The sequence below is a fragment of the Epinephelus fuscoguttatus genome, linkage group LG4 (assembly GCF_011397635.1).
Source record: "Epinephelus fuscoguttatus linkage group LG4, E.fuscoguttatus.final_Chr_v1".
In the NCBI taxonomy this organism is placed as follows: domain Eukaryota; kingdom Metazoa; phylum Chordata; class Actinopteri; order Perciformes; family Serranidae; genus Epinephelus; species Epinephelus fuscoguttatus.
Window position 1 is genome coordinate 37000908 of NC_064755.1, and position 22635 is coordinate 37023542.

Sequence of the window (22635 nt, forward strand, 5' to 3'; positions counted from 1 at the left end):
GCCTGCTCTCTTTGCCAGCTTAATAGACTGGACTGGAATTGTTTTTCCTATCCCCTGGGTATGTCAATCTTCTTCTTTTTCTGTGTTTTTTTTTTCATATCAAAGGCCTACATGCAGCCCCACTTATTAGGGAATGAGTTCACACATCTGGAATTCCCAAGGAGAGTCCAGAGAAAGGAAGTGGGGAAGAGGATGCTGTACCGTGACTTCACCATGTCGGGATGGTGGGTTGACTGATTCTTTGATTTTTGTACTCATTTAATTATTGCAGCTAAAGGGGAGGTTTGGATTTTTTGAAGTGGGGTCTTATGAGGTACTTGTCCATAGTCAGTGTATTACTTACAGTAGATGCCGGTCATCATGCCCCAAGCTTATGTTGCAATCAGACGGCCATTTCCAACAGGGAACAGAAGCTGTTATACTCTCCTCAGAGGCACCAGACTCCTTTGACAAACAGTAATTTGACTTTGCAGAACATGGGAGCTGCTAGTCTACAACAGACTTTGTGTTATTGTCTGACTTTGTTATTGTGTGGTGACTTAAAGGGTTAGTTTGGATTCACCAAAGTCGCAAAGTAACACCAACAAACTAACCAATCAAGGCAGCTTCCCTGTTCAGAGAGGTAAAATTACCGTTTTTGTCAAAGCAGTCCGTTGGCTTTGTTTAGAGCATAGACAGACATGGCCGCAAGCTGAATCTGTGAAAATATTCTAAATATAGCATATAAGGGGTGTGCTATATCGTCTTGTTTATGATAATATTGGTATAATTTTTTAATGTTTAAAAAATTATACATTTTAAAAATATTTTTTCCAGCGGATGTCTTAGTTACAACATGATTGAGCTAAGTGGAGTAGCTTCATGTCATATCCGACAAGGGGGCTTTTAGATGACGTCCTGATGTTAGCTTTGCTGCTGCTGTTAGGCTGTCCCTGTCAGCTGCAGCCACTGATGCTTTCTAGACATCGTGATTTCCCAAAACTGAATAAATACCACACCTAGCAACACAAAACTGCTTTGCTAGATCAATCATGTTGTAACTAAGATATCCGCTGGAAAAAATGTTTTTTTCACGGACCGTTTATTGAGTTACTGAGTTATTACAGACACCACTAACAGCTAACAGCTAACGGTTAGCCCAGCAAATCTATGATAACCATGATATTAATTACAAATCGTGCACACAAATAGTTCCGTTTGTTCAATCATTGTGTTTATAGACTTTACAAACATCAGATTAGTCTAAACGGTGATATAGTGACGTGAAAAATTATATACATATATATATATGTGTCTGTGTATATATATATATATATATATATATATATGTAGCTAAACTCTGCTGGTTTTCTACCCAGAAGTATTTGTAAACAACAAGGCGATTCCCTCCATAGCATACAATTAAAGTGTTATTGATTTGTCTAGGTGCAAACATACAGCTAAGATACATTGCTTAGTTTCTGCTTTGGTACTCCTGCCTGCTTCTCCAAACTGGCGGCGTGCTGACGTGATACATAACTATATTTCAGTACCTCATACACTTCAAAAAATCAGAACTATCCCTTTAATGTTCAAGCAACAGAGCATGCAAACTGTGAGGATACCACTGTCTTTTCTTCCCCTTTTGCTTCTTCAGTAAGTGTGTCAGGAAGTTTCTCCTCTGCCTTCCTGCTAGATTATTTAAGGCTAAACACATTTGTTGAAAATACTGTTCAATTTTTTACATCTTTGCACTTCCTGTGTGTCTGTTCGGATTCATTTATGAGCCCTGCGAGAGAAATTTATGTCAAAATAATTTCTGCTACCTTGCCTCACATAATTATGCCCTGCTGAAACATTTCTCCGTGACATTATCTACGTCGGAGTGATTTCCTATAATGTACCCCTTGTGAAAATAGCCAATAATTGCGATTTCTATCCCACTGAGTGTGCGGCAGTGCGAAGCCATTCAAAGCTTCACTGTCAGAAGGAGGCCAGGAAATGGCCTTGACATTTTTGCTTCTGTGTGTGAGAGGAAGGTGAGAAGGAATCTGTGGGCACAGCAAGGACAGCTCTTTATCTTACTGTGGAGAGTGAGGTTAAAGAAAAGGTCAAAGAGACTGAGGGAGATGGTGTGACGAGGAAGAAAAGAGAGAGTGCACAAGAACTGAGATACAGAGGGAAAAGGGAAAGGAGGTGATCAGGGAATTGAAGAGACAGAAACTAAAGGGAGAGAAAGATTACATGTGTCGCTCCAAGTGGACACTGTGTTTTTTCTCTTTAGAAGGACTTCAACCCTAAAGTCACTATTTGTACCGGGTCCTTTTCTTGGTTTTGTTTTCCACTGTGGATAGTAGCCCCTCAGTGTAGGCGGGATTCTCTGTTGGTTGTCATAGTGACACCGTCAGAAACTGTGGTGATATTATTTTCAATACGACACTTCCTGAACCCTTGATCTACAGCCAACCAGAGGAATGTCTCCACTTCGTCAGTTGTACAACATAGTGTACGCCCAGGTTTTGTGGGCTGCCATTTTTTAAACTCTGAGTCGAGGGAATAAAAAAAATGTTGGTTGCGGCTATTTAAAAGTGGCGGGTTTGTGCGGGATGTCCAGCTGACCAATTAGTGGTCTGCAGTGTTTTAACTCCGCCTTCAAGAATTGGCTCAGGTTGCTTGGAACTTTGACCAAGCGAGCTGCCAAAAAAAGTACCAGGTACTGTCCACAGCTTTTGTTAACGAAAAATAAAAAAGAGCAAATTGAGTTGAGCAGAGCTGTGCTGTACTGTGCCATTGAAATGCAGTAATAGTCACAAACGCTGCAGCTAAGGCCACATTAGGGTAAAAGGCTAATTTGCAACATGTCAGTAAAGATTCTCAGTCGTCCAGGTCATGGTAATCATAAGTGCTGTATCGTAGGCAACTGGATTTGCTTGAGTTTCTTGAAGACATTTCACCTCTCATCCAAGAGGCTTCTTCAGTTCTACCTGACAGGTGTGGAGTCACAGGCTTTAAAGTTGTGTTACATTGAATTTGTGAAGAAAACTCAGGTGAAAGAAGAATTGAAAAATGGATATTTTTCTCTTGATGAATTACAGACATAGACAAGCGTTCACACAAATCATGTGGTATAATCAAAGTCTTATTTATCCAGTCATATGCTCAGTACTTCCCAAGCAGTCAGCCCTTTTCAATGGGGAACTGAATTAGAAGTGAAACTTATCTATCCTCTCTTCAAAGCCTCCATTGACAAAAAAACTATAATTTTACCTCACTGATCATGGGAGCTGATGATCTACCACTGGCTCAATCGTTTGTCTGTATTATTGTGTGATTTTGGTGTTTTAAAGGCTTAGTTTTGGATTCACCAAAGTCACAAAATAACACAAACAAAATAGAGACTGAGGCAGCGGCAGAATAGCAGCTGTCAGAAAGGGCTGACTGTTTGAGCTTTGAGCATAAGACTGGATTAATGAGACTTGGATTACACTGCCCGAGTTGTGTGAGAGGTTGTAAACAAATGCTTTGTATAGTTTTGCTGTTGTTTAAGGCAGGTCCCCAATGATTTCAATTCAAGAATTTAATCCATTCTTGGTTCACTGTTTTGTTCACTAAGTCAACTTAACACAGGAGCGAGTAATTGATAAAGAAACGGTCATTTCAGGGGTGAAGTATTCCTTTAAAATGCTGCTTACACATTGAGTCAATAATATTAATAGAATAATATGACATTTAAGTGGGCCCTCTCCAGTGGAAATAAAAAATAGCAATGAATATAAATACTCAAGTAAGGAACAAGTACCTCAAAATTGTACTTGAGTACCTGTACTTACAAATGTACTGCCAGTGTTTTTTGCTCTGGTTATTTATTAAGTTAGTTTCAAAGTACTTAATGCTTGAAGTGTTTAGTAATGTCTATCCCCTGTTTAACATGCCGTAAACATACAGTATATACACAATTATTCATACAGGTATATGACTGGCAGGTGCAGGTGACTGAGGAGAGATGAACATAATGTTTTCTGACATCACCTCCATGCAGTTGTGTTTTGCGGCGCCGCTCGGTTCAGCAGATGTAGGTCAGTCAGCCGCTGTGTTGCTTACTGGGCCCAGAACTCTCAGCCTGTCGTCTGCCTGCTTACTGTCTCAGCAGTGCAGGCGGCCTGTGATGTATTTTTAATCAGGTTCTACCCATAACCCAGTTCTGCTCGCTTCACCCGGACTAAGTCTGGGTCTTAAATTAGTACCCTGTCAGCCGGTGTGGCTGATTGCTCTGATGTGCGTGGGTGTGACATAACTGTGTCAGCTTGTATAGGTGCAGTTCAGACGCTCTATAGGTACAGAGGATCTTTTTTTAATGTCTCTGCAGCTTTCCGCCTGTACATGTACACTCTCCTGTCAGTATGTGCAGCCAGGGTGCCCACATGCTGCGTGTGTGTGTGGGTGTACGCTGGCATCCGATTCCCTCAAAGGCATCCATGATCAAGGCCACGTTCTAATGAAGGCATACAGGCCTGCAGCCCACCTCTCTCTGTCTTCCTCCCTCGCTTTCATTACCTCCCTCTCCTCCCTCGGCCAGTTGGATGCTTTGGCGTTACAGACTGTCGTCCAGGATGGCAGGCGGTTTTGTGTGCGAGACGTCGTGGACTGATGGATGTTGAGCGGTCGGCCGTGTTCGAGGGGATCCGAACATGACAGCAGTACAGACAGCCAGGATGAGGGAAGATAGGAAAGAGGGTGGGTGGCTGGAGTGGACAGAGAGAGGGGGAGAAATAACAAATGAGGAGGAAATTGCCACAAAGACTGAGAGAAATGTGAGCTGCACAGATAGACATTGAGATAAAGGAGGAGCGGAAAAGGCTAGAAAGAAAAAGGCTGCTAAGATGTAGAGACGGCGTGCAGGCCACATAGGAGGGCAATGATAAATGACACCGAACGGCGCTCAAGCTGTCTCTCTTTAGTGCCCACGCCCACTAGAGTGCCTGCTCTCCCCCTGATCTTATAGACAATGAGTGTGAGAGGAGGGGGACTAACACACACCTTCATCACTGTCACACATATTCTCTCCCTCTGCTGCTGCATCCCTTCTTTTTCCATTATGCCTTCACACCGATTTGACTGATGCCTGTAGCTCACATTTGGAAAGTCGTTGGGTCACTGCCATTAACTCTGGCCTTGCTTTGCTCCTGAAAGCACCACTCAATCAACGGAAAGCCGATCAAGGTTGGCCAAAAAGTTTATTCGAACCCGACTGTCAATTATGCCAATTTGTCTGACTCATCCGGTGCTGACACAGGCGCGCCACAATGTCACCTCAAAGCCTGTCGACGGCTGTGTGTGTTTGTGTGTGTGTGTGGAGATGTATATAATAGTGTGCGCGCAGATCAGGATGCTGAGCACACACTGCTAATGTTTCTCTGTCACCCATCTTTGCACCAAGCGGAGATGACATCACTCCTCTCCTCTCCGGCCCGTCCCTCGTCACCTGCAGAGAGGATGATACATCCCCCTCCTTCCCTCTGCATCCCTCTCTTCCTCTCCCCTCCCCCACTCGCTCTCAATCGGTCACACTCTGCGACGTATCAGGCGACCGAACAGCCCTTGAATGTGAAAGCGCTCAGTGTTGTGGTCAAACAGTACGGCCCTTGAGCAACTCCCCTTGCTGTTTTGTGGACTCTGTGTCCCAGAGTCGGGAGCAGGTATCATAACAGGATTAATGTGTATCTCTCTCTTTCTGTCACACACTCGTTATCTCAAGTCTGACAGGATGGATTCGCTGTAAACACAAGTCTCGGGAGGGAGACTGTCCCCGACAGCAGGCTCTGGGGATTTCATCCAAGACATCTTTGAAATAATGACATAAAGAGTGTCTCTCTCTGTAGTAGTATTTTTTTTAGGGAGACTAACACTTCTTGAAGGTGACACAAATGAAAGAAGTTCGGAGTGATACGGCAGGAGAAATGGTGTTTCCCTTTTTTTTTAAAACAACAGAGAGGGTGAGGTCTGCCCCGGTTTAATTAGCGTCTCTTTTAATGCTCAGTTTACATCATCAAACTGCTGTTTTAGTGCTTTTTCCACGCCATGAATATCACAAACATTAGCGAGGAAACTCCTCCATGGGCCGTTATTTTGCGCCACAGCTCGCCGCTCTGAAGAGTCTCAGGCTGCAGACTGTATTTCTGTGTTTGTGGGCTCTGCGTTCGCTGTGATAGTCCTCGCTCTGCACACTGTTAAAAAAGTGCTGAGTGCAGCAGTATAACGCTCGCCTAAGGTGGAAACATATGGTCTCTCTGAGTGGAACCAGCAGTAATGTAAAAACCATCCTGGTCCCTGCTAATCTGCTTCACAGCAGCTGAAATACATTGGATAAGGTGTGTGGGGCAGGCCTGGGTCACATGATATTTGCAAATAACACTTGAGGTTTGTCTCAAGCAGCTTTGATGACTAGATAGCTGCTATTTTCTAAATATTTTTTAACATCAAAAGCATTCTGCATTCACTTCAAACTGTGTCTTCCTTCATTCCCTGCAGTTTAAAGGCTAAAATTAAGAAAAACCTGCATTTCTAAATGATATTCAATCCAGGTACAGACGCCAGATTTTTCTCTAAGCAGCACCTGGTGTGAGTTGTGAATGGAAAACTTTGTCCTGGAAGCTCCTTTTGGAAGTTGGCTCAAATTTGTAATGCTTCTGGTACTGTACAGTGACACAGCTGCTTCCCTGAAGTAAAACTGTACGCTCGCTATGAGTGTAGGGGTTTCTTCACTGCTACAATATAGAGGTGAAAAGTATATCTGAAGACCTGGCATGTATATATACAGTATGATACAGTCTTTTTTCCCCCTTGTACTGCAGCTCAGTCTGGTCCCAGTCTGAAGACGGTAAATTATTCATTAGTTGAGGAAGTTTAAACACTGCTCTGAAGGCAGGGGAATGTAAACGTGGATACTCTTGCATCATTCAGCTGCTTTACATCCAGACCTTCAGATACATGCATGCACACACACACACATTAATGAAGCAGACAGTCACAGAAAACCAACAGCACACCAAGAGTGTCTCATGCAGCCAGAGATGTCTCGCTCTTTGTCGCTAGGGAGACTTTTATAAGATTAGTTAGAAAGAAAAAAGGCAGAGAAATATGCTAAGGCTCTGTGTCGCTCTCTGTGTGATGTCTGGATGGATTTTTTTCCCTCCTCACCGTCTCTCTTTTCCCTCCTAGCATGCTCTTTCTCTCTGTGCCAGTCGGCTCGGCAGCGGGGCCCGCGGGGGGGAGCGGGGGCGATGTATCTCCAGGGCACGTGTGTTCTGCCTGCCATAAACCAAAAACCCATTAAAGTGTCCTCTCTCCTCTGTGCAGGGCGTATAAAACCATCGAGGATGATGACCTAAAGTTTCCCCTGATCTACGGCGAAGGAAAGAAGGTAAGAAGTGTTCACTGGTCGCTTGCTGACAGAGTTACTCCCACGGCCTTGTGCGCCTCGCCTGTAATCAAAGCTCGCCAGGGCACCATTAGTCAGCCCCCCCTCTACTCCCCCCAGTCACAGTGTGGAGGAGCCAGCCAGTGGAAGGCATTCCTGGCCTCTTTTTCCACAACGATTCACATCCTGCACCAACCTATGGCACAGAAAATATCTCTGCTCTAATGGACTTTGTGCATTTATGTCTATCATCGGGTAAAGTGGAGCATAAGCACAGCCAGGGGTCAAAGGTGGGACTCACCTGTTTGATATCTGATGAAAGAAAGATGAAGAGCGTCCACAACCTGACATACGTTAATTGGAATAGCGTTGCTAAAACATAGACTAGCAGGAGAATCTTTTCAGTGTTTTGACACGTAACATGAAAAAAAAGGTCAAAAGCTCAGCTCAGTGGTAATGACATTTCCCTTCCCTCAGTGATGCTGTACATGTGGTGGTGTGCAGCATCTTGTCCTTGTTGCACTGAAAAGGTCAGAGAGGAAACATGATAGATGTGAATATGTTCTCACTGTGGCCCTCTCCGGTTTTTCTATTTAATACACACAGACAGTAGATTTATGTTTGACTGATGACTGGGGCAGATGTCACCCCACAGTGCTCTGCCTGCAACCACATTCGGGTTTACCCCTGCACAGTTGGCCGTGCCCACATCGCGTCCTCTCTCTTTGAAGTGAGGCGCGGAGATGGATGGCTAGATAGAGCGAGGGGGCTTTGTGCGAGGGAGAGGAACGCCAGAGTACTTCAAAGCCCGGCGCGCAGCCTGCTGGGCCCCAGCGCTCAACAATTAATCCCAGGATGTTTCCCCTTCTCCGCCGGAGGAGCTTTGCCGCCACTTTGAAACGCTCTCCCCTTCTCTCCACCTCTCTGTCTCCTTCTCTCTCCAGCTCTGCGCTGCATACTGATCCAGGCTCATTCCTGCCTGGCCTGACTCGCCCTTGTGCTCCTCTCCCCGGCCTTATGTGCCGCCCCGTCTCATGAGCTGCACAGCAGATTCAATTAGCCCAGTTCCCCAGTCCTGTGCCAGCAGCCATTTTTAGAGGCGGCGGTGGCAACCTGTGCAGACAGTGGGAATCAAAAGGAGTTTCGCACAGCTTACAAATGAGTTTGATGGCGTCTGGGGCCCGAGGGAAACGATCGTTAGGCACTCAAGAAACTGGAAGATGCTGACGATGAGCTTGTGTTTATTTGCCTCAATGCTGCTCATCCATCCAGAAAAAGATTCCCACTGGGAGTAGCCTGCATCCGTCAGTGAAATGTCGCAGAGGATGTGTCATGCAGGTTATTCTTTAAAATGATCAGGGATGAATGCGACAGACTCACGCAGGGTTCACTGAAGTCATAGTAGCCTATATATAGTATTTTAATGATCTAAGTATTAACTTCATCCCAGGAGGAGTGCATATGCTCTTGATTAGAAAAATCTTGCTTCACAGTTACACATATATAAACCTATATTTCAAAAACCTTCCTGACACAAACACTAGCAGTTCATTAGAGCAATGATGTGCTCAGGAACACCTCTGCAGCTGTCAGAGTGTTCCTCAGCTACTTATAGTGCTCATACCATGGATGCATTTAAGGGACCTGGATACAGCATTGGAGGCAGGACCCTGTTCATTACTATGAAAGTTGCTTAGTGGCCCTTAAAGCAAAAAATGTTTAACTGCCACATATAAAATTACACAGATGATCGGTGCTGCTTCCGCATCATTGGGCCCATAGAGCAAGCGCACTAGAGATTTCTGCCGGTCGAGCCAGCTACCTCTTCGCTAACTTAAATTGGGATAAAACTGTTTAATCTTGTGGCTCTTCTAGACTTTCCAAATGCTATCGGACTGAATGGATCAAACCTTGATGCTCAAAAATGTATCCATGGATTTACAGACGTCTTATTCACAATGTAAATCTATGGGAAAAAGTCTTTTTTGGCCCAATGGCGTCTCGTGACGAGCTCGGGCTCACTGTTTGGCCGCTGCGAAAATTGGCCTCAAAGTCAGACGCACTTCCTGGGGACCTGGTTGCTACGTTCATGCTATTCCTTGAAGAGTTATGAAATTAGAAAACCTGTTTTCCAGGCCTTGAAATGCTTTAAATATACATTGTTTTGACTACTGTTTGAAATATGTTAATGAAATCCCAAAACATGTCTAACGTTTTAAATTTAGTGCTGCGCTGCATGGCCTTTGAAATGTCACTAGCTGATGTACACTGGCATATGTATCCACAAGAATGTCCAATGTGCGAGTAAAGTTAGAGAGCTCTAGCAGTTTTCATATCTGCAAATGCCAGGGAAGTGCATGTTTAATAATGTATAGCTTTCAAACAACAAATAAATACATGGTTCAAGAGAGAGGCAGACCTTAGCCATGCTGGATGGTGGCAAGTTTTGGTGTAGAGTGAACAGTGTCCAAATTTAGTTGTGGGGAAACTAAGTGTGTGCGACACTTAACATGTGGAATTGCTCCCTACTTTAAATCACGTTGCCAGAGAGCTGTCTCGGCAGGCTATTTAAATCTACAGAGATAAAGTCATGAAAGTAGCGTGCGCAAACCCTGTACTCATCACGCCCCACTCAACATATCAGATAGGTTTTTACAAAGCTACTTGTCTGGACCAGCAGTTCCCAACTGGTGGGTCGTGGGTCCATTCTGAATGGACCGCAAGGGACTCGTGAGCGTGTCAGGTTTGTAAAACACACCGGCACAGAGCTTTTGCAGCACCTTTCCATAATGACAAGTTGAACTAGTTAGCCTGCACATCTTTGGACTGTGGGAGGAAGCCGGAGTACCCGGAGAAAACCCTCGCTGACACAAGGAGAACATGCAAACTCCACACAGAAGGGCTCCGCCACCCCAAGGTTCAAACCCTCCAACCCCAGGTTTGAACCAGGTACCCTTTTGCTGTGAGGTAACAATGCTAACTGCTGTACTACCATGCCACCATTAGCCAATTAGCTATATCATTCTTACAAGTGTACGGACATTAAGATACACATTGGCCAACTCGGAAACCACTGACGAAAGTGCAAAGGTGGAGGCAAACGCATGTAGACATACTACAACTGCCTTAGCAACTGCAGGCAAGCGCAAATGAGGGATGACCCAAAAATATTTAGAGGATCTCAAGCACAACTCAATTTTATACAATATATATGTGTAGCAGGGGCTCCCTGCACGGCCTCTCTTTGAGTTTCGAGATCCTTGGCCTGAAGAACGATGAGAACCCCTGATTTAACTTAAAATTCCAGTTTATTAAAACTGATGTTTGTAGTGTCGGTCATCAGTCCAAATTAATTGCTTTGATGTGTGTCTGAGACTCAGGAGGTAGGACAGGTCGTCCACTGGTTGGAACTTTGGGAGATCGATTCCTGGTTCCTCCAGTCCACATGTTGAAGCATCCTTTTACAATATTCTGAACCCCAAATTGCTCCTGGTGTGAATGTGTTTGAATGGTTAACTGAGTAGTTAACCTTTAGCTCTGACCACCAGTGCATGAACATGTGTGTGAATGGGTGAATGTGACACGTAAGTCTAAAAGTGCTTTGAATGTTCGGGAGACTAGAACGGCATTATACAAATGCAAATCCATTAGTCCATTTACCATGTGACATCGCTAAAAAGAAGTCAGAAAGGGTGAGAAACAAGCTTTCAGATGAACAGAAAAGTTTGAAACAAATCTCCAGGAAATCAAACATACTTGAAGGTGAGCAGTAACATTACGACCCAAACTAGACCACTTCAACTTCAGCTTACTGCACTTGACCTGAGCAGTTTATTTCAGCTGCACTCATAAAATGGTTTATATAATAACTTGGCAAACACTGCCATCTCACTGCTCAAGTTTCTTGCCCTGTCTGGATATATTGGCGCGATGAGGCCATGTCCCCACATCTCAGAAAATTACTTTGGCACGTCTGATGTTATTATAACTGATAGGAATGATGGCCATCGAAAATAAGACCACAGTTCTAATAAACTCAAAACATCCCGATGTTTCTGATCTTGTGCAGGCTCGTGTGTTGGCGACCATCGGGGTCACCAGAGGTCTCGGGGACCACAATCTCAAAGTGCACGACTCGAACATCTACATTAAGCCCTTCCTGTCCTGCTGCCCAGAGGTAGGCTCTATTTTGAATTTTATCCTTTGTTACGTCCTCTTGTATAGTATGCCCGACAATGTGAGATTATTGTCTTTTTCCTTGCGAAGGTACCCTACTGAGTGAAATGACCCAGAAGTATCTAAGTAGCAGCCTTGATGAGAGCTGGTCAGATTCTCTAAATGCTAAGGAAAGGTGCTTTAATCCATCTTTTCTTATCTCCTCATGGATATGATACACTGGACCATCCTTTACCAAAGGAAAGGAGATAATACCATCCCGCAGTGTCTTGGGGTAGAAACATTTAAAGCACTGCGCAATTCGGCTGGTCAAGAATATGATACACCTATCTTGCATACACTTTAAAATCATTTTCATTCAATCATACTCGTTGAGATTCATGTGATTAATTCTCAGTGTGTGATAACCATTTTATTTCACTTTTGTGACTTGTGGTCTATATCCCTTTTTTATTTCAATTCCAACTTTGGTAATGAAGTAACATTTATCACCAGGTTGTCCATATTTTAACAGCCTGCACGCTGTGCTTCACATTAACCTTTTTTTGCTCAACAGCCACAGTGGCTAGTGGATTTCCAAAGTTACTAGCCACTTGGCATTTTCACTGTTCCCTGAAGTGAATATTTTTTAATGAAGTGAATCTTTTTTTGTTTTTTATGTTGTGGATGTATTTGTGTTGTTACATGTTTTGGTGCTCTAATCCATAAGAACCTGTGCCATGAAAAATTGTGGCTCCCCCTGCTGGGGTGTATTTGTTGTGTTGGTCGTTATGTATAATTAGCCCCACCTGAGTGCATTGTTTGTGACATTACCAGAATAAACACTGAAGAAGTGCATCTCGCCCGAAGCGCCCTTGTGGCAATATTGGAAATTGAAATTGGAGTGGGGCGCCCAGTAGCTCAGTGGGTAGAGCGGGCATCCCATGTACAAATAAAATGCGGATTTCCTCTTTGCTGCATGCTCTCATGAGATTTGGTTCCGCATTACATGCATCAATCTACATACTGTGTATAGCTGCATGCAGCTGAGTATATTGTACTGTATATGAGGCGCATGCCCAAGTGGCTAGTAAAAGTGACTGTGTTACACACTACTGCCAAATTCTACCTGCATTTGGAGGGCGCTAATGTCGTATGAAAGAACGCAGTAAGAATGCCGGGGGCAAGCTATCTAAGGTGCACTTTTAGTAGTCCATCCACAGAACGCTGAAGTTTTACCACAGCAGACCCACGTCAATAATATCTGCTGTTGCATAATTATGTAGCCTAGTGTAACTGCAGTTGGACTCTCGGACCACTGCAGCTGTCTTTTCCTAAGTCCTCCCAAATTCTCCTTCACATCTCTCTTTCACCTCATGACGATATCAAGGGAAAGTGTTTAGGTAAAGATATCAAGAGTTGTTTTTTGGATTATCTGACCACAACGTTAATAATAAAAGTTTGAGGATTGTTTGTTTCGCTCTGCTGTTTCACTCTTATCACAACTTCAGACAAAAAAAATAGGAAAAAATAAGACAGGTAGCTTTGATGATACTGTCTACTGACAGTTTTTTCTCTTTTCTTTCAGTGGTAGGTCGTCTTCGCTGGTGCTGTTGTAATTTACTCCATACAGTAGAGTGATCCATTGTCCCACTTGCGACTTTCTCCTTTTAGATGTTATTATCCCTCACACTGGCTGTCAATCAGGGGTTTTGATGCGTCACACACACTAATAATTCCCCTGTGCTAACGGTGAGAAATAGGTTTCTTGTAAAGGTTTTTAAAATTACATCAAATTAAATTACATTTTTAGCTAGAGTTTGCCTCTTTATTAGGAAGTAGGTGCGGGCAGCATACTGATACAGTCAATTAAAAATTAATTCATAACTTTTTGTATAGGCCCTGCTGAATATTGCGGTAATAATGTGTGGCACGGCACACCTGGATTGGCACACTATTTGAGAACCACTGATCTAGAAAGCCAGAACCTCGCATTTATAATTGTTATATTTATTAGGTGCATTTCTGCTACCAAACCTACTCAGCTGTTGTAAAAAAAAAACACATAACATCATCAAAACTGAATGATTACAAGGTGATTCGCATCATCAGTATCAGTGTGCTAATAGTGTGGTGGATCTTTACCTCATTACCTCAGCCCCCTGACAGGAATGAGAGCGCAGAGGTAACGATGTAAAATGCCTTCGGCCATTAACAGTCCACACTGTGAACTATGTGGTCAACATGCACATTAGCATTCCCCACCAGCCGTGGCTCTCAAATGACTCCTTTCCTTCCTGGTGTCTACTGCACATGATTGCAGTAGTCACGAAGCCCATGAATTCTCTTGATCTTTAATTCATTGCCCCTTGAGTTCAGTCATAGTTCAGCCTCCTTTTTTGATGTTGTTCTTTTTGTTGGATTTTTTACAGATGCTTTTAGTCACGATTGTTTCAGAGAGAGTGTAAATACATATTAGTATATGTAAAGCATGTCAAACCTGAGCATTAGAGGTCCCGCCAGATGATAAATGCAGGAAAAAATAGACAGTTATTGTATAAAAAAACATGTGTGGGAGGGCATCCTGCAGAGGTTGTGAATACCCCTTCTTGCAAACATGTCAGGTTAGTGTTACTGATTGCTCTCAGGCTATAAAAGAAGCCCCAGAAAAAAAGCTGACCTCGACACTTGGAGTCATCAGATCATCATGAGATGAAACATGGGCGTTGGGTCAGAAATCAAATGCTCTGGTCATTACTCCTCTTCTAAAGATAATTCATTGCCTTCGAAATCTCTATTTTGAAATCATTTCAAGGAACTGCCTCAGTCCTTTTCTTCTTGCAAAACTTGACTCAGATCACAAGGTTTACCACAAACATGGAGGCTCATGATCCACGCGGAGGTCATTCTGATTCCTTTACAACCGCTTTCACAGGCGCTGTGGTCATGCTGTGCTCTTTTAACAGTAGCCTCTGCAGTAAGTCTGTGTGTGTGCTGTGAATAGGCAACTCCCCCATGGTAGCCAAGGAATCACTCGAAGCAGCCAAAGTAAGGCAGCTCCCCCCCCCCAAGGCCACTAGGTATTATTTTGCTTGCTATTTCAGTGTATGCTTTTGCTCAGGCATAGTAATTTGAGAGATGGTGCCACAAAAGAGTTGCCACAGTAACACATTTATTTTGTTAAAGATATCTTTTAAAGATTGAGGCCATCAATAACTTCCAGAAAAGAGTATACAGAGGAAGATGTGGCAAAAAATAAATTGCCTTCATTTTTAGGTATCTGTATTGTTTGTGCTGCTCGCTTCAATAAAAAAATGATGTTTAGAAGATTCAACAGTAGTGTGTCCTTCTCGTAGCGGCATCCCCGTTACTCTGAATAAACCACACATCCTGCCGTGGAGAGGTTTCACTAAAACTACTTTCTACCGAAGATATTGTCCTCAATAAAACACAGTGACAGTGAGGTCTGTGGATTATCCACAGTAACAGGAACACTGATGGATATTGCTGTGGGATTTATAGCCATGCTAGCTGTGTGACTCCAGGGCAGTGGTTCTCAAATGGTGTGCATGTGTGGTAGAATTTTATGATAATCACATATTATTGCAATATTCAACTGGGCCTATAAAAAAAGATATAAATGAATTTTTAATTGACTGTATCAGTATGTGGTGCACACCCATTTCCTAATAAAGAGGCAAACGCTGGCTAAAAATGTAATTAGTTGAATTTCACTTAAAAAAAACCCTTCATGGGGAACCTATTTGTTGCTGTTCGCATGTGGGAATTATTAGTGTGTGACACATCAAAAGCCCTGATTGGCAGCCAGTGTGAGGGATGGTAACATTTAAAAGGAGAAAGCTGAGTGCTCCATACAATAAAGCGATCCATTGTCCCAAATAACTTCAAAGCACCAGTGAAGACAACCTACCACTAGCTATGTTTCCATCCAAAAGTGATTCGAATCATTGAGAAATGTGCATTGTAAGAAATATGAATCCTGTGTGTTTCCATTAAATGTACAGACTTTGGTGAAAACTACGAACTCATGTGAGTTTTCCACAGAACCGGAAACAAAACAAGTCTCGCATTCTTCTTCTTCTACGTTTTCTAGCGGTTGGCAACCAGCTTGTAAATGCATTACTGTCTTCCCGACCCGGAGTGTGGATATCACCATGGAGAGAGGTGCGCTACGTCAGACTTAATTCGAACATAACTGTTTCCATCTCCCGTTTTGCAAATCAACATTTTTTCGAATCAACCAAGACCGGGCTAAAGTGAGCGTATTTTAGTTTGTGTGAATCAGGGGATTTTAATTCAAATTTTGGCGTTTCCATCGTAATTTTCCGATGCGATACTTCTAGATGCGCATCTAAACAGGCTGATGGAAACATGGCTAATGTCAGTAGACAGCATCATGAAAGTCCTGTCTTATGTGATGATAAAAGTGATAACACATTATATAAGCTGCCAGTCCAGACAAAACTATAACATAACATTTCATAGAAGTTTTAACTTTGTCCAATACTTTAGTTTATTCAATATAAACCTGACATTCTCATCACTCTTTGCTGTAATGAATGCTAACTAGCAAATATTAGCATTCTAACACGTAAAACTTATGCTAATCGCGTTCTTCCATTCGTACACTTACATGTAGTATACTACGTGCACTATGTTCTGATTGGAGTAGTGCGCAAATTTCGACAGGGTAGTGTTGTCTCAAACCAAACTCGGCCATTGTGCACTTACCGGAAATGACGACCGCAAATTAGCTAGTTAACAAACTAGCATTAGCATTCGTGTTATCGTTCGCGGTACCAAATCTTTACAGACTGCTAAATTAACCCAATAAACATACTGCTGGCTTATACCCGACAACGGTATAGTGGTGTTTAGTGCAAAAAACACATATATTTGTGCAATGCAGTGACGTTCACGGTCGCACAGTCCTCAGCCGCCATTTCCCTCCCCTACATAGCCAAGATGGCGACCACTGAGGGCGAGAAGTGTCCATAGTTCCACGCTCAACTTCTTGACAGTTTTGAGTGCACCATCCAGGTACTCATAGTGCACTGCATTTTTCCATACTTCTCAGTGTGAACGCACTTATGCACTCAAAATATTAAGTGTAAGTACAGAAGTACGCGATTTGAGACACAGCATATGACGGTGAACATTACCTGCTAAACATGCTAACTTTAGCTTTGTCCCAGTTCCGTACTAATTCTAAATAGGGTTTCATGATGTGTGTTAACTCTAGAGAAGGTAATAAACAAAGTGTATTCAACACATAGTAAAATCCCTTGATTTTTGAGTGTGCTGTCAATGAACTGTATTCCCCCACAGTGCATTGCTAAAGCAAATCAAAGAGCTGCTCACAGCTGATTTATGTAAAGCTAATTGCGGATGGTTGTGCAACAGTAACAGGACCACTTTAGAAAACGAAAAGAAAACCAAAATATGAGTATTTAATTTCTGTAAAAACATTTTAATGTCTCTTTGTAAAGTGCAATTGGCAGTGTCTTTCTACAGTCACAGTACGATTGAAGTATTGTATCAATTACTGTTGGTATTAAATGCACAAGTATGTTCATTTCTTGTATACTAAATGCAGAAACAGTAAAATACAACCCATGGCACTGGATGCTTTTACTCAGGGTGCTAAAACTCGTTTAGGGCTTCCAGGGCTTGGCTGCCCTTACGTATGAATTAGAGTATCTGTTCAGCTGCCAGGATAAAGGTAAGGGATTTAGACCTACCTGTTGCCTTGCTGCCCCGGCACTGATCTGATGGCCTTCACTGTTCAGCTCGCATTCTTTGGTCAAACACTACTTAGCGTCAGTAGTCCATTTATAGACATTAAACATGCTGACAATAACTTGAAATAAAAACTTCATAGGGAAAAAGGGAAGACTCCACCATCTGTCTCCCTCGTTGTACTCAGTAAAATCTCTCATCAGCACTGGTCCCGCACCTGGTCCTAATTGTCTCCTAATTACTTTGGTGCACCCTCTTTCAAAATAACACCAGCTCTACGACTAGATAAGCCTGAACCACTTAGTCTGACAGCCATGCAGGACAGTCAATGGGAGGACAGTGTGCCACGACAATACTTGATTAGTATATCGTCTTTCAGTACCACGAATGGATCTGTTGAGCTCCAGTGTGTGGAGGCAGAACATTTAAAAGCAGATATCCCCAAACCTATATAATGGAAACCTAAACTATATGAATGGCTAAGTAACAAGCAGGGATATGATTTTCATAATGAGGGTAAAGCTTTATGGTGGAATTTAAGCTGTGTGCATGCCATATCATTCAAACCATAAGCAGAGGCAGCATTTGGGAAATTGTCGCACTGACAACAACTCCAACTTGGCGAAAGGAACTACAGACAGCAAACTGTTGTCAGAAAGACTGGAAATGCCTCACTGCTGGCTCCGAACCGCAGTTGGGAACACTCTGGCTTATTAACATTAATTTTAGTTAGGCTTATAGGATGGCGAGGCGCTCGGGTGCCATTCGCCGACAATGGCTTTCTTGCAGTCTTCACCACAAACAACAAACCTTCTCATGAGGTTTAACAGTAGCCCTGAGCCTATCTCGACACTTAAGTCTACTGCTATCATCACTCTTTGCCACCTGCCGTCTTCACCATGACACCCCGAGAGAGCTGCTTCCCTTCCCAGGTTACCCACAAGGCCACCACCCTTAAAGGGGAAAATGGTGAGCCAGTAACACCTGGTAATTTAGGGTGTTTATTAAGTGTGATCACAAGGCTAAGCAATAGAGCTAACTACCTTTGAGTAATGCACAAACACAAGCTGAAATTAAAGGGATGTTTTTCATGTTCTTCCCATTCTTCCACAGAGCCATTTATGTGACATCTTCACAGGAAACAGGTTCACATGATTCCTAGAAACCATGCATCTTTCATCCCTTGTCTCATTTTTCTCCGTCACCTCCAGGTCAAAGTTTATCCTTTGGCGCAGTATGAACACGGAGCCGATGATGTTCTGGTGCTGGGAACCGACGGTCTGTGGGACGTCCTCTCGAACCAGGAAGTAGCTGAAGCAGTCACCTGTTTCCTGGCAAACTGCGACCCCGACGACCAGCACAGGCACGTTCGCTCATCACACAGCTGCAGCCACCAGCCGGGGCTGAACTTCCTCTCACCCCGGTCTTACTTGTAGAGGATGAACGTTGTTATCTTGTTGTAATTATGCAATTTAGATAAGTCATTTCTCTGATGTCAAGGAAAAGCTTCTAAGACTGTTAACGAGGTGCTCTGACTCTTCTTCTCCTGTGAGCTTAGTTTCCAAAGTTCACCGTTAATATTTTCAGATTTTACACATGCGCAGTGTTTTTAATCAAACACTGCGCATGTGTATTATCAGATTTGACCATTTATCTTGTTGCGTATCACCACGCTGTGACTACACCTTAATCATTTATCACTTTTGTTATGTCAGGTACACAATGGCAGCTCAAGACCTGGTAATGAGAGCACGAGGGGTGCTGAAGGATCGAGGCTGGAGGATATCGAATGACAGATTAGGCTCTGGAGATGACATCTCCGTCTACATCATTCCTCTCATGTACGGCAACAAGCAGAACTAACCGAGCTACGAAAACTGCAACCACCACCGAAACGTAACCCTGCCTTGACTCCCATGGTTCCCCTCTTCCCTTGTGCTCTTTTTAAAGTGCTTTAGTGTGGACCTCCTCCTCTGCTGAGGGATCCAAGATGTCTCCGGTCAGAAATAGAGTTTCTGTCCAAGCTGTTTCTCCCCTTGATCATTCTCAATTAGGATGATCTCTTTTTGTCTGATCCTTTTTTTATAGAAAAGAAACATGAAAAAAGCTGTTGAAGAGTTGAACTACTGATTTTTTTTTTTAATCTTACAGAAGCCATCATGAACCTTGTTGTGGGGCAACGCCTGGGGTTGAGAGCATAGACTCTTGTGGATGAGATGGTGATGTGCATCTCAGGATTGCAGTTACTAACTAATGCACAATATTTATAAATGTGAAAATGTAAATACTCCAAGGCGTAAGACATTTGATAAGTGTTTGATCGAACACCTGTACAGTGTAAAACTAACCTGAAGACTGATGTCCTACATATAAGAATCATACCTCCTCTGTTCCATGTAGAGCTTATAAATTAGCCACGTGCAATTTTTTTAGTCCGTCGTCTGAAGGAAAACTCCCAAGCCTTCTCTGGACAGTACGTCAGCTGGTTCTCCTGATGCTGCAGTTGCTATTTTTATTCATTTGCACACCTTGCATCGCAATACTGTACTTACTGTTAGAGGAGACTGATTCCTTTGAAAGGTAAACACATTTATAAGAAGACACTAACAGGAGGAGTTCCATTCAACATTTTGATGTCAGCTACACATGACCCTGCTCTCACCATAGTATTAAATCATTCAGATTTAAAAGTTACAGTGTGTAGGATTTGGGGAGATCGATTTGCAGATTGGGCAGCACAGTGGTGCAGTGGTTAGCAGTGTCGCCTCACATCAAGAGGGTTCCTGGTATGGACCTGGGGGGGTGTCTGTGCAGAGATTGCATGTTCTCCCTGTGTCAGCGTCGGTCTTCTGGGTACACTGGCTTCCTCCTCCAGTCCAAATTGGTGACTCTAAATTGGCCGTAGGTGAATGGTTGTCAGTGTCTGTGTGTCAGCCCTGTGAAAGTCTGGTGACCTGTCCAGGGTGTACCCAGCCTGTCGCCCAATGTCAGCTGGAAAAGGCTCCTGTCCCCCTGCGACCACCAACAGGATAAGCGGTTACAGAAAATGAATGAATGAAATGAATGAGGACTGGAAGAAATGGAATATAATATATAACCTGAAAATAAGAATCATTGTGTTTTTGTGACCTACGATGAGCCATTTCTGTCTAGACTGGGAGCGGGTTCTTGTCTATGGAGATTGCCATGTTGCACGGCTATGTTTCTGCAGTAGCCAAGAACTGACAAAGACAAACACTGGCTTTAAATTGGGCCATTCACGTTTGTACGTCGGCCACTGTAGTTAGCGTCTCCTTGGCAATGAGCCAAACGGCATCAGAAATACAGATTTTTAACGTGCAACTGCTCTATTCAGTGTCTTTACTGATTTCAATCACCTGGGGTCTTACTTATATGCATTTCGTACGCACAAAACAAGACCTGAAAGAGGCGTACGCCATTTCCCACGCAAAAGCTGTCATCTATGAAAACAGACTTGATGGGAGAAACTTTGACTCACACTTACGAACATTCTGGAGACATGAAATTGGTGACGCAGATGGTAAGGTGAAAACCTGATTGTAGAAATTGTCAAATATTTTTTGGCGCACGCCATTTTTGGCTTTTGTCTGTGCGTACATTTCTATAATGGATCATACGCACTGTTTTATAAATGAGACCCCTGGTCTGTTTGTTTCGGTGAGGAAGAGACTAGGGGTGTAACGATACATCGATCCACATCGATTCATTGATTAACGATCCGATTATATCGATGCAAAATGAAAACATCGATCCATATCGTCATCTTAAAGATAAACATTTATTTTGAAATTCACATGACACATCTGTGTCAACATTTCTGGGCAAGCGCGCCTCCACTCAAACAACAAACAGAGCTCAGAAATAAAATGGTCAAATCATATTCAAGTTGTTTTTGTGAGTTGATGTAAATGATTGTGTTAGATGGGCATATGATATCGCGTCATATCGATCGCAGGCTCCTGAATCGAATTAAATCAAAATCGTATCGTGACAGACTTTGTGATATCGGCAATCATCGTATCGACATCCAAACAAATCGATATAATATCGTATCGTGATGAAGCTGGTGATTTACACCCCTAGAAGAGACCCCTGCGGATAATTCAACTCTCGCTAAAAACCTCCTGAACCGTGAAGAAATCCTAAACGGCAATTCAAGCGTTGCACGTGACATGGAAGAAGTTTCAGCTGGTTGTAATCTGCGGTACTCACCACTAGATGCCACTAAATCCTACACACTGCTCCGTAACGAAGGAAAAACAAAAAAAGTCTTGCACTAATTCACCGTCAGCCATCTACCTCATAATTTTCTTCCTGTTATTGTATTACTCATAGCACATGTTGTCATCGTCCTCTTTGAGCGGCTGTTTGCGTGCTCCATCAGGTGCGTCATCGGTCGCTTCCTGTGCCATTATTCAGTTACGTTGTCATGATTTGCTCTTGTACCTGAAAGATTTCTTAATCTGTTTTCAGAAAAGCACTGAAGGGGAAAAAAGCCTCACAGGGAACTGAGTGTTGGGTAGCGTTGTACGAAATATATATTTTTTATATATGTTAGCTGAAAACCCCTTTGTCTCACACTCATGTTTACTTCCTGTCAGTATCAGCTGGATATCGTCCCTATTTAGGTAAACCCATCCTGATGAATAGCAGGTGCCTCTAACACATAGCATTGCTGTTTTTAATGTCACATATAATGAAGTATAAATAAGACTACCACTGCAGACAACATTTACCGTATGTCTCTACAATCAATATTGTTCCCTGATCGATTTTAGTTTGTCTTGTTTAGTTGTAGTTTTTAGCTTCTACTAATTGTGCTCAAAAATCGTATCTTATCTGCTGTACGAGTGGCTGAAGCTGGTGAAACATGGAACAGAGCAACTTAATTTAAATGTAAAAATGTAAATAATGTTTTGAGTGGATACGTCTTTCCTTTCTTTTACTGTAAGTGATGTACATCTTACTGAAACAAAAGACGTAATTTGTACTGTTTTGGAATCCAAGAAACAGTGTAAAATGGTTTAAACGGTCACTTTTCTGCTCTATTAAAAATAATAACCTTTTTTCCACATGACTCCGTTGTGTTATTGATTAAAAAAAGTCGGTGTACTCACAGTATAGTAGACAGAAAAAACAGTACACAAAGAGTATGCCTCCTTTAGTGCTGTGATACAGTTGGCAGGTGTACTAGAAAGAAAATAGTTCTTATGGGAAAGTGCTCACAACAACGTGTGTGGATTATCTTGAGAAAACGGGTCATGATTTCTGGAGAGAGACATTGCTTTTGCTGTTTTTTAAAT

The 22635-nt window shown here is 42.8% G+C and overlaps 1 protein-coding gene across 1 annotated transcript in view; it reads left to right on the top strand.

Annotated features, from left to right (window-relative positions):
• ppm1h (protein phosphatase, Mg2+/Mn2+ dependent, 1H) overlaps positions 1 to 22404 on the top strand; it is a 62834-nt gene extending 40430 nt beyond the window's left edge. The window contains exons 6-10 of the mRNA XM_049573023.1: positions 106 to 224; positions 7336 to 7399; positions 11466 to 11573; positions 18523 to 18674; positions 19027 to 22404. Coding sequence (XP_049428980.1) covers positions 106 to 224; positions 7336 to 7399; positions 11466 to 11573; positions 18523 to 18674; positions 19027 to 19174 — 591 coding nt within the window. The 3' untranslated portion in view covers positions 19175 to 22404. The remainder of the gene's footprint in view (positions 1 to 105; positions 225 to 7335; positions 7400 to 11465; positions 11574 to 18522; positions 18675 to 19026) is intronic.
• The last annotated feature ends 231 nt before the right edge of the window (positions 22405 to 22635 follow it).